This window comes from Geotrypetes seraphini, chromosome 11, assembly GCF_902459505.1.
Source record: "Geotrypetes seraphini chromosome 11, aGeoSer1.1, whole genome shotgun sequence".
NCBI classification, from domain to species: Eukaryota; Metazoa; Chordata; class Amphibia; order Gymnophiona; family Dermophiidae; genus Geotrypetes; species Geotrypetes seraphini.
The window spans coordinates 86,752,105-86,765,001 of NC_047094.1; the positions used below are offsets into that span (position 1 = coordinate 86,752,105).

General features: G+C 41.9%; 1 protein-coding gene across 1 annotated transcript in view; it reads right to left on the minus strand.

Moving 5' to 3' along the window:
* The window catches only part of COL20A1 (collagen type XX alpha 1 chain), a 182,464-nt gene that overhangs the window by 85,575 nt on the left and 83,992 nt on the right, over positions 1-12,897 (minus strand). Inside the window, exons 17-21 of the mRNA XM_033914324.1 lie at positions 12,619-12,751; positions 8,345-8,380; positions 7,038-7,079; positions 4,615-4,753; positions 4,159-4,301 (exon numbers count right to left, since the gene is read on the minus strand). Coding sequence (XP_033770215.1) covers positions 4,159-4,301; positions 4,615-4,753; positions 7,038-7,079; positions 8,345-8,380; positions 12,619-12,751 — 493 coding nt within the window. The remainder of the gene's footprint in view (positions 1-4,158; positions 4,302-4,614; positions 4,754-7,037; positions 7,080-8,344; positions 8,381-12,618; positions 12,752-12,897) is intronic.

Consider the following 12,897-nt stretch of genomic DNA (forward strand, 5'->3'; position numbering starts at 1 on the left):
GGAAGGGCGGGGGGGGAAGGACTCTGAAAGCACTTGTGGAAGACAGAGGGGGGAGAAGGATGCTGAAAGCACATGGGGAAGACAAAGGGGTGGAGAAGGACGCTGAAAGGCCATGGGGAAGACAGAGAGGGAGAAGGACGCTGAAAGGCCATGGGGAAGACAGAGAGGGAGAAGGACGCTGAAAGGACATGGGGAAGATGGGGGGGAGAAGGACACTGAAAGGAAATGAGGAAGAGAGATTAGGGAGAAGATGCTGGCAGGGAAGAAGACAGATGCCAGACTATGGGGGGAGCGGAGAGAAGAAGATGGGTGCCAGACCAATTTGGAAGGGGAAGAAAGGGAGAGGCACAGTAACAGAGCAAATGGAAGATGCAGAAGGAAGAGAGACAGTGGATGGAAGGAATTGAATGAGAACATGAGGAAAGCAGAAACCAGGCAACAAAGGTAAGAAAAGAATTCTATTTCTTATTTTTTTTTTTTTGCTTCAGGATAAAGTAGTATATTAGTTGTGTTGATAAAAATTTATAAACATTAGAGGCTCTGGTAGAAACCCGTTTACAAAGTATGTATTCTTCCCAATTAATATTTTCAAATTAATAAAGTCTTTTTGCTTATTTGTAAATGGGTTTCTACCAGAGCCTTTAATTCAGTAGCATAATTAAATGAAATAACTATTTCTGAAGTTTATAGGGACGGGCGGGGATGGAGGGATTCCTCGTGGGGACGGGTGGGATTCCTCGCGGGGACGGGTGGAACTTTGGCGGGGACGGGTGGGATTTCTGTCCCCGCGCAACTCTCTAGTTCTGACATGAAGAGCTCCCTTCAGAAATCTAGCAACATCAGGATGACATGCCAATGAGGACCGACAATCCTGGGATGTAAAATAAGAAAGCCCAGCTATCTGAACCCGAAGAGATGCCACAGTGAGGTCCTTATCCAGGCCAGCCTGAAGATAGGCAATTTTTTTTACACTTTCAAAGTCAAAAAACAGCAATTTTAGGATTTTTCAGGTGGGGAAACACAGGGGGACATGCAGAAACTTTGAAACCCCCACTTTTCAAACCTCCTCCGATTCACCTCACAGGCTGCAACAGCCTGTACTCACAGTGAAATGTTTATAGATCTGTGCTGCAGCCTGCTTCAGCTCTTTTACAGTAACCGGATAAGAGAATCACTGCCTCATGCTAGGAATGCCTTTGCAAAGCTGATCTTCAGGCTGTCAGTCAGACCCTAAGCCTGACTGCACCTCCACCCCTGCGGACACGCACTGAGACAAGCAGAGGCGAGAAGACACACCAAGTCTCTTAAGGGTGCCCAACATCCTGCACTCGACCCCTGCTTAACAATAGGTAAGACCACTTCAGGGTCAGCCCTGAACTCCAAAGAAAACTATGCAGGCTGGCTAACAGGCACCCAATGGGATTAGCCAGTCAACTACAGGCTAAAGTCTGTGTGTTCTCAAAGCAGGAAGAGCTGAATAAATGCTCCGAGCACCAGAAACCCCGAGAAAGGGATGAAAAATACACTAAATAAAACAGTAAATTGTAGAGAGCAGAGCAAACACTCCTGCAGGCACACGTACAGAACTGCAGGTGGAGCTAAGGAGCTCAGTGAAGTACAGCAGAGGCAAAAGGAAAAATCCAGAGTGAATTACTTCTGCAGATGGCACAAGGCCATGGGGACACTACCCATTTGTCTCTAGAATGTCTCACCTATTGCACTGGAAACCTATTTAGTGGTAAGTCAAAACTGCACCAAGCTCCTATCATACATCACCTAAGTGAAAAAGAATTTCAGATCCCAAGATGTAAAAAGCTAATGCAATACGATAGTGGACAACCTTTCAAACATTGGCCTGGATGCACTAAACAAATCGCTAATACCGACTGGATCACAGATGGCCGATTCTCTAGCCAATTGTGGAAGAGTGATCGATGAACCAAAAAGATTGTATGCAAATGATTTGCGCAGAGGTTGGTCTTAATCTCCATCGCTCTCATTCAATTGATCAGTACGAGATCGACTCTCACACATGCGCAAAGCCGGCAAAGAGAAACCTGAGCAGCTGAGAGGCATGGGAAGCCCCAAAAGCAGCTTCCTGCCACACGGCTGTTTGGAGCAGGAAACCCTATTTTCGTTTTCTTTTTTAATGAACAGATGTGTGTGTGTTACACCCACACACAATATCTGCCCTATAAAAAAAGAAAAAATAAATAAAGTCCTCCCCAATGCCCCGATACCGTGAACCAACACCCCACCCCCCACCCCGGCAGCAACAAAAATGGCAGGAGGAATACCCTCTCCCTCCTGCCATGCCATGTACCTCCCCCCCCCTCCAAAGAGAGAAAATTGTCAGGATGGATGCTTATTCCCTCCTGCCAACGGAGCCCTCCCCCGAACAATCCCCTTCCCACCCACCCCCTCCTCCCAAGAACAACAAAAAAAGGTAGGAGAGATGCCCACTCCCTCCTGCCACAGGATGCTCCTCCAAACCCTGCCCCCCACTCCCCAAACCCTACCCCGATACCTTTGGTAGATGTTGAGAGATGGATGGAAGGGGCCTTAGGTATCTGTGTCAATCAAAGCCTTAGGCTCCTCCCTCTGTATTTCATGTGATGCACAGGGTGGGGCCAATCAGGGCCTTAGGCTCCTCCCCGTGCATTACATGGTGCACTAGAGAAAGGAAGGCCCATCATTTTTGATGAGTGGGCCTTGGAGCTAGAGGGACCATGCTTCCCTCCAGCTCCCAATGTCTACAAAAGATATGGGGAGAGGGGGGGTTCGATGAGTAGGAGTGGGGTTCAGAGGAGTATCCGGTGGCAGGAAGGAGAGGGCATCCCTCTTGCCTTTATTTTTCAGGAGGAAGGGGGGAGGATAAGGGATGGTTCGGGGGGCCTCCATTGGTAGGAGGGAGTGGTCATCCTTCTTGCCAATTTTCTCTCGTTGTGGTGGTGGATTACTGGTGCCGCGTTCGTTGGGGAGGGCCGTCATCAGTGGTGGGGGACTTTTCTCATTTTTTTATGGGACAGATATTTTGCATGTGTAACACTTGCAAAATATCTGCTATTGAAAATAAATTGACCCCCCTCCCCCCCAAAAAAAAATAAAACACACACACCAGGCAGACTTGTAAGTTTTTCCGATCACTAAAACCCCTGGGTTTGGGGGGGGGGTGTTTGCATAGCCAAGCGATATCAGTGCATCAATCGCTTGGCTACTTTGTATGAGGTTTTAGCAAATTTGCATGGCCGGATCGGAAAATGGGCGATTGAGGGAAAAAACACAGTAAGCTGTTCTGTGAATCGGGTCAGTAAAAGCGATCATTGCTAAAGCTATAAAAACAGGTTTAGCGATGATCGCTGACTTTAGTGCATTTAGCAGACTGAGTCAAGGAAGGAGAATGCAGTGCCAGCATCCCACATTTTCAAGGAGGAGATCTTATCTGAGGATTTGGAAGCCCCCAAGAGGAACCCCTCCTCCCTGTCAGTGTCTCTCAATCCCCCATCTCATGTACTGCTCAGTGCCCCTCTCTCTCTGTCATCCCCACATTGTACCAGTTTCCCTCCACATACCCAAACCTGCCCCTCTGTCTCCCAAACCTACCACATGAACATTGAGAGCTTAGTGGTCCCAATGTAACACCTCCCCCTCACAAGAACAATGACAGAGGTCCAGCAATCCCAGTATAACAGAGATTTGGAAACACGAAGACAACATTTCCTACTCCGCCCCTTGTGCTACTGTGCCCTCTCTCTGCCCGGCACTAGTATCCCTTACCCACTCAGTTTTTCCACTGCTCCAATTCACTTCTGTCCTCCTTGACTCTGCCCCTTTCTCTGTCCAGCACCTTATATCCCAGGAAGGGAAGACAAGAATTGTATTTTGCACCCGAGACTCACATGCAGTTCCTGAACTAAAGGTTGATAACATTCCTCATTCCATTATTTCTTATAGCTCCCTGACTTCTAAATTGTTATGCTTGATGATATAGCTATTTACTTTATTATCTTCTAACCTCATCACCTTTCACTACCAACATAGAAATGTCTTCAACAAATTTAGCACTACAGCAGAAACCAGGTTACTCCTTATAAATATTTACTGAAGTGTTGAAGTAATGAGTGTCTGATATCTATCCAAGCAATCAAGGAAGCTTACAATGAAGGACAAGTCCAACGAGTGGCTCAAGATCCTCATCCACTACCTGCCAGACAGCAAAGGGCTCCTTGGATGTGTGAGGAAGAAGTCGGAGGAGAAAGCTGATTGTATAATCAGTAGGAATCCCATCTGGATGGATTTCTCTGAAAGACAGCCAGTCAAAGAACCCTAAATTTTCAGTATGCAGAGAACAGGCACAATAAGGGAGATGAAGAAGCAAAAAGATCAAGGAAAAGAAAGACAAAGTTAGAAAAATGCTGCTCCAAGAGCTTAGACTGATAACCATATTTAGGGCTGATCAGGAAATTCTCCAAATATCCTATCATGGTAACAGAGCTGTCTGACCCATTATCCCCCGGCATCCTTCATTTTCAAGATCTAGTCTAGAGGTATTCACAGGAATTGTGAAGAATGAACACCAAGCGGTACTCAATAATGTCCTTCCTACTAACCAACCTTGTTGGTCGTGTTAGTTGAATATCTTCATAAAGGGTATATGTACGAGCCCAGCTGAAGATAAATGGCTCCACTGCAACTCCATCTATAGAGGAATATTCCTTTTCTACCAGCCCAAATGCTGCCATCATGTCAACTCCTGAAGAAACAAAAAGAAGAAGGAAGAAAATAGAAACTTATTTAAACAAAGGATAAATACAAGATCTATGGCTAATTACATAAGAACAGCCATACTGGGTCAGACCAATAATAATATTTTATTTCTTGTATACCGCGAAACCAGTAAAAAGGTTCTAGGCGGTTCACAGCAATACAATACAAGAAAAGCTATTTCTAGAAGATACATAATGCCTATAGATTAAAAGCATTAACATTAGAACACTTAAGTTACAAATTTATCAAATAGTTGTGTTTTTAGTAATTTTCAAAAATTATAATATGATGGAACTTCTAGCATAATTTTGCCAAACCAGGTAGTCCTTCTAGTCCAGTATCCTGTTTCTAATAGTGGCCAATCCAGGTCACAAGAACCTGGTGAAACCCAAAAAGCAGCAACATTCTATGCTACTAATCCCAGGGCAACCAGTGGCTTCCCCTCCACATCTGCCTCAATAACAGACCATGGACTTTTCGTCCAGTAACTTGTCCAGACCTTTTTTTAAACCTTTTTTTAAACAGCTAACTGCTGTTACCACATCTGGCAACAAATTCTATGGGTAGATCATGGTGTCTCAATGCTATTTGCTTCTGAGCCCATTCTCACTTAGTTCTGATCTGCCTCATTGAGAAATGATCATCTGATAAGTATTGTAAGAGTTATAAGATTATATGATTATTTCAAAAATCATAACATGAGGCAAAATAGGTGCTCTGTTTATCTAGATGCTTAGCCAGTATCCAGCATCTGTATGTGTATAAGCTGTCCATTGTCTCATCCCAGGATTGGATTTATGAGTATATAAATACAAGAAAAAACCTGGCTATCACTTTGGCCTTTCAAATATTACCCCTACACTATCCATAAGCTTAGTTAGTCAAATGGGATAGGAGCATTATCCAATTGCTTCTGCCCTGCCTGCATTGGATTCCAACATGATAAATGAAATGTAGAAAGATGGCAGCCATTTTGAAAAATATAAACAGGATAAAAGCAACTCAGAACTACTCCGATTCCCTTCTTGACCACTGAAATCCATAGATGGTGTGAGAGGTAAGGGGGAAGATAGGGGTAATTGGAGTTTTGTTTCAATTTATTTTTTGTTTTTGATGTCTTCATTTAAAACAAAAACAGAATGAACATTTTTCCATTGCACATCCCTTCTGAGTTCTGATCCAAAGTCCTCTACTCGCTATTATTTGGGTTGTGAAATAAGCCAAATTTTTAAGAGGGAGAGCACCTTCTAAGAGCATGTGCAGAACAAGCTCAGCCCATGAAATCCTGAAGAGTCGTCTCCCCAATCAACACAAAATGCAGCATTAGAAAGCACTTTCCTTCCAATGTTACTGCCACCTTTAGTCTCTTCTACAATACATTTTACTATAACTACAGCTTTGAAACAAACATCTATCCTCCCAGCCCAGATTCACAAGAAAATTCTCAAGAAAGCAATGTCTTCCCCACTCTCTACCATTTGTGCTTTGAGGCAGGGCAGGAGTTCTCTGGTTTGCAATGTGGAGAGGAAGTGTCAACCCTGTGGCATTACCCCTGGATCTTCTTTTAATCTTGGATTCCCTTTGCTGGGATTAATAGCTGCCAGGCTACAGGACTTAAAATTTTAATTCATGAAAGAGTTATCTGCTGCTACTGAGATAACCAGATGACTTTTTTTTTAATCTAAAAAGGGAAAGGACCTCTTGTGACATCCATTCTGAATTACCCTTATCAGTTTAGAGTAAGGTACAATAGTGATTCCTCTGCTGTAGTATTTATAGTACAGGCTAGGACATATGCCATATATTATGTAAGTTTTTGATTCGAGACCCCTCAGCACATGTATTTAGCCCTTGTGCAATGTGATATTTTTATTAATTTTTATTTTATAAAATTTGCATTGTAAGCCGCTTAGACACATTGTGATTTGTGGGGTATCAGAAAAATAATAAACTTGAAAACATAATATTCCAATTTTGCACCTCAGTTAAAATTTTAATCAAATGCTACACACAGAAAAGAAATGCGAGTCGGAATCTCTATAGCAGCAGAGAAAGGTTATGCTCCCAATCCTAACAGCAGCACTGCAGAACAGCACCAGGAGAGGTGCCACAGCACAAGAGGCCTTGTATAAGCATCATTCTATGGAAGCTTCTAGATGGAATATATATGTTTTGTTCTCAATTCAGATCTGCGAAAATCTATTCCCTAGAAAGGACCTGTTAATAAAACAAATTACATGAAAAAGGATGGAAAAGAATTCCGACAGTACCTCTTCTGGGATCTTCCTCACTGGTGCCAAGAGGAGGGCAGTCTATCAAGCAAAAAGAAATTCAAAATTTACACAAAGACTCCAATGCAGTCCTGAGATTTCAGCATGAAAAGGTGACCACTGCATCCTCAGATCTGCAGGAACTTGTGGCAGAGCCCTTTAGGAGATGGGATTTGATATATTGCCTTTCTGTGGTTACAATCAAACCCCTAAATTCTGCATTTGGCATCTAAGGTTGGGCATGCAGGGTTATGTTTTTGTGTAGAAAAAAAGACAATCTTATTGCTCTACAATTTTTCTGTTGTTAATTTATAAGCAAATTGGGCATTTTGGCTTGTACTTTAAAGATTCACTTGCTGTATTGCTATTTAGTGTAATTGTGTCTTGCCTTAGGCATTTTGTGGGAAGGCAAGTAATTAACCCACCCTTTTACTAAGCTGCAGTAGAGGTTTCTATTGTGGCCTGGAGCACTAAGGAGGAAATTTTATAACCAGCACCTAAATTAAGGCGTCATTAGGTGCCCTGCCGATGTCTAAATAATTGAAAAATGCAGTCAGAAACGGCAATGTTGAAGTGCCTACCGATGCCTAAATAAAAGGTGGCTGAAATGGCCGCTGGAATTGCGGCTATGTAGCCGCTTTAGGCCAAGGTTTTCCGGGCCTACATTTCAGCCGCCTATCTTGACTGAATTGGCGAGCTTCTGCAACCAGCGCCCTCGAATGACTGACAGGCGATCGAAGGCCGCTTTTAAGGCAGCCACTGAATTGGGCGCCGGTAACAGAATCTGGCCCTAAATGCTCCAATGCTGTTTTGATGCTCATAGAATTCCTATGAGCTTCGGAGTAGCATCGGAGCATTTAGTGCTCCGGGCTGTGGTAGAAACCTCTACTGCGGCTAAAGAGGGCCTAAATAGTTTTTTTAAATAAAGTAAACAAGCATTAGCATGGTATGAATATTTAATAATTTACAAGGTGGCATGGACTGCTGGTTAATCCCATATTTGGAGGAGTTCAGGGTTAGAGGCAAAACTGAGAAAAAATACTTTTCTACAGTATTAACAATAGGAGGAGCCCGAGCACTATTACTGCTCCACACAACTGACGGAAAACTCTCAATATTTCCAATAGCAACACTTCAGTCTAAAGCTGGCAAACTATATATTTCCCATTAACTCTTCTCTCAGTGTCTCAGAAAGACAGGAATGTATGGAGAGGAATTTCAGGTTTTTGGTCACAGGTGATTGTAAAAATAGAAAACAGTGGCAGATAAAATCCATAGGAGTCTTCCAATCTGCCCAGTTTTCTTACCATTTGTCCTGGGTGGCACTTCAGCTGAACCAGGAACTGTAAAGTTAAGACAGTGTCAGTACCATCCCATGTCTCATGATAAACTTAATATCATGTGTAAACCCCCCCCCCCCACCTAGTGGTTATGTGATGTAATTATATTACAATTTAATTATTACAATTAAATGTATGAGATATAATCACAGTCAGATATTTCAATAGGTTTCCCCTTCAATTCATGCCAACACATAGGTTAAACATTTAAATATTTGTATTTATTTGTTGCAACTACAAAAAAAATAGAGGGTGAAAGGAAGCTAAGGCTCCCAATTTCCCCAATGAATATGCATGAGATCTATTTGCATGCACTGCTTTCAATGCATATTCATTGGGTAAATCCTGAAAACCCGAGTGGATTCCGGCCTTCGAGGACCAGAGTTGCCCAACCCTGCCCTAGGGTATGCATACTGTGGGTTCAGAAACACTGCTCTATACTCCCCAAAATAGAAGGTTTATTATGCAATATATATGTTTTTTGCATATGCTTTGCTTAAGTAATGACCTTAATATCAAACTAGAATCCTCTATACTCCCAAAAATAGAAGCCTCCTTCACCTATGTGTGGACGCATCAAGCAAGCCTAAGTGATGCTTAAGTTGCGTCCACCTAACTGAAGCCTATCTAGTACCCAATTCACACTCATAAGTAGACCTGCTTTTGCAAGGAGGCCTCTTTCCACAAAAAAAATAGAGGATTTAGTATATATATATTGTTTTTCATGTGCTTTAATTGAGAAACATAGAGGCCAAAAGAGGAACTGCACAAGTGTTGAAGGAACATGTTTGATATTTATCCTAGAGAAATGACTGCTTGTAAATCAAGAGGATAAGCTTGGCTTTGGAATTGACATGTAGTTTACTATCCGAGTGTGTGTGGTGCATTGGTTAGAGCTATAGCCTTAGCACCCCGATGTTATTGGTTCAAATTCCCAACTGCTCCTTGTGACCCTGTGCAACTGGAACAGAAGAGAAATATGATAAAGCAGCTAAATGTAAATGCCACATAGGATATAAGTGGTATATAAATAAAATATAATAGTGGTGCCGGCATTTTACTGCATACAATTTTAATGTTAAAAAAAACAGCATAAAATTGCCATTCTAATGACGTCATAACGCTAACACACGATAACGTTATAGACATTGTTAGGACATCTATATAACGATTCTGTAAAGGATGTCTATCAATACAGACGTGCATAGACACGCTCAGTGCCACTAAGTATGATTCTCTATAGTGCATCTATGCATTATAGAATTGCGCTCAGCATTCTGCTGCTGGACATCTAGATGATTACATTACATTCGTGTTTTCTATCCCGCCGAGGTGGTTTACAAATAGAGTTGGTCTGGGCATTCCCAGGGAGCTTATAGAGTTGAAAGACAGAGTGAGCTTACACGAATTGAAGACTAGCATGAGCTATGGATTTTGGGGGAGGGTTTATAAGGTTTTTGATTAGCTCATTTGACAAATTTTTTGAAAAGTATGATGCCTAACTTGTAGGCATCCTTTACAGAATCTGCTCCAAAATGTATATTGTGACCGGGTAAGAGCTAGACTGGAGTAGCCCGAGCCCTGACCTGGGTCTTCAAAGCCTCAGCCAAAGCGGTTGAATGATGGAGGGGTAGAGAGGTGTCTACATCAAAATAAAAGGTCCATCACAGGTGTTTAGTTTGAGTTTTATGATGACTTTATTTTCTGGTCTTATATTGTAGTGCAATTCAAAACACACAAAACAAAAACTCTCATTGGTAGCTAACAGCCTGTTAGCCCACCATGCTTATTCACTATTAAATTTAAGAAAAACACAAAAATAACTTTTCAATTTCAAGTTCTGGAACCTGCAACCTGCTTGCACTACTGGAACAGGTTCCCCACAGTTCTCCTATGATTATGCAAATTCAGAAAAACAGTGATTCTTAACTCTTCTGTTATTCTTAATTACATCAGAAGCAGTAATTCCTGATCCTTCTGGTATTCTTAATTCAATCAGTGGCAGTAATTCTTAACTCTTATGGTATTCTTAGTTTTATGAGGCAACACCACCTTATCAGAAACAGCATTTTTACTTTCCCCAAACTTTACTCTGTAATCATGCTCTCAAATAAGCATAACTCCTCAGATGCCATTTCAACATCATTTACAAGCATTTCTTCTGGCATTTCTGTATCAAATTCATCATTACCTTCAGAAGAATGACTAGAAGTTTCAGTCCTGAGGTTTACTCCTTGCTTCCTGTGGGGAATGCTGGCTTCTGTCTTCTGAATCTTGGCTGGCACAGGTCCGCTTCTCTCCAAGGATTCAGATATCCTGTAAGCTGGTGGCTGCCGCTGCCTACTTTGGCCTAGAGTACACACCCTATTCCCTAGCATGGGCCGATTGCCCCTCAAAACACCTGTGGTTCTCTGGTGCTTTGCTAATGAGCCTGGATAGCTTCCCTGCTCATTAACCCTGCCCCAAGCAGAGCTTTGTGGGTTTTGCTATCACCTGCCTGGTGCATGCTGGTCCTTGTAGTTCTTTGCTTTTAGCATTCCCTGCATTAGAACTAGGCAAGTATAATCGGGTCCCTTTTAGGTTGCCTTTCACTGGGGATAAATTCTGCAGGGCAGTTTCCCTAACCTGCCTGCTTCTAGGGGTAGGTTTAGGGATAGTTTTAGAGAACTACAGGGTTTCTTCCAACATGACAAGACTCTGGCTCTCCCTGTCTCAAAATATGTGTGCACACAAAAATAAAGTTTTTTTAAAAAAACTATTTTCACTGGTATCGCCACTTTCTGATGCTGTGATCCCATCACCTGTCTGGAACAAGCAGCTCCTCTGAAGGTCTGGATGCTTGCTATTATACTATCAGTAAACAAATAAAAGGAAGCAAAACCCTAACCTCCCAGATGAATGTAGACTAAAATTTTGTGTCTTAGGCTAAGCCATGTATTTCTAACTAGAAGTGGAAAAGAATAGATAATTCTTTTATCCCTAATCTGACCCTCCCAGGAAACCCCCTCTCCATTAAAAAAAAAATGCTTCTGATATGAAATCAGCTTGCAGAGTTTCAACACACACACACACATTAATACAATATCTGAGCAACCTCAGCTTTATCTACAAATCCAAGTATTTTTGATTCAGAAATAATGAAACTCGTCAGAATTTAACTCAGTCTCCTCACACAAAGCCTGCTATTGCTGTATATCAGGAATGAGGAATAGGGACTTGTATACTGTCTTTTTGTAGTTGCACAACCACATTCAAAGCAGTTTACATACAGGTACTCAAGCATTTCCCCTATCTGTCCATGTGGGTTCATAATCTGTCTAATGTACCTGGGGAAGTGGAGGATTATGTGACTTGCCCAGGGTCACAAGGAGAAGTGTGAGGTTTGAACCCACAACCTCAGGGTGCTGAGATTGTAGCTATAACCACTGCACCACACTCCTCCTCCGCTGACTGGAAACAGCTCTACTTCATAGAACTTCCTAGAATCCCAAGACAATAGCTCACTCCAAAGGCTCCAGACCCTCAGTTCTCAAAAGATTTTCCACGCTTCACACATTGATATATATTGGTTAAGGGCTCAGCAGATTAGTAATCAGAGAAGACTACAGGAATGCATTCCAGAGAAAAAAAAGCTGAACACTAAATTAAATACAAAATATTTGCCTTAAATACCAATAATATTAGGCAATCTGAGTTAAATCAGTGATCTTTCACAGTGAAGAGTTTAAAACTCTCTATTTCCCAGATCTTAATACTTCTTTTTAGCAACAGGAGTCACAAAAATCCAATTTAAATTCTGAAATACACGTTAAAAGTTCTTATCATGTTTCCTTTGAAATACCGTATAACTCCAAATTTAATTTAGAAATCTCAATAAATCATGAGAACCAGCAGGTATCAGATAGGTTCTTGACTCACACAAACTCAGCTGTATTCTATGTTACAGCTTTCTCAGTACATACTTCAGCTCAATCTGCATCATATCTCATGAAATCAAACAGTTACAGGAAAAACATATTATTTCAAAAACATCCATTTCTTCCACACACAAACCAGAGAAGACCTAGATTTGTGGGAGGATGGCCAATAGAAATTTCCTGGAGAAGTAATACGATCCTGGAGAAGTAATACGAGATTGGGATAAAGAAAGCACTGTATCTTTTCTACTCTCTTTACCTTCATACTCCCATCATTAGGGTAGCAAGCCCAGAGGCAGGGAAAGACTGGCATCCATTACTCACCAGTACGATGCCGAATGGACACCGCATCACTCTGAACCCCATCCTGGTAACGTGCCAAAATAGATATCTGATAATCTGTGTTTGTTTTTAGACCCATCAGAATGGCTCTCTCCTGAGTTCCGGCCACAGAAAGCTACAATGTAAAAAAAAAAAATGTCATTAAGTTTCTGGACCCAACAACCAATGCAAAGACACATCCCACCTTACAAAAATCACAGGAGCAACTTACACGAAGATAGACCAAGCCATCCATATTATATGCAAATTAAAAGTACAGAA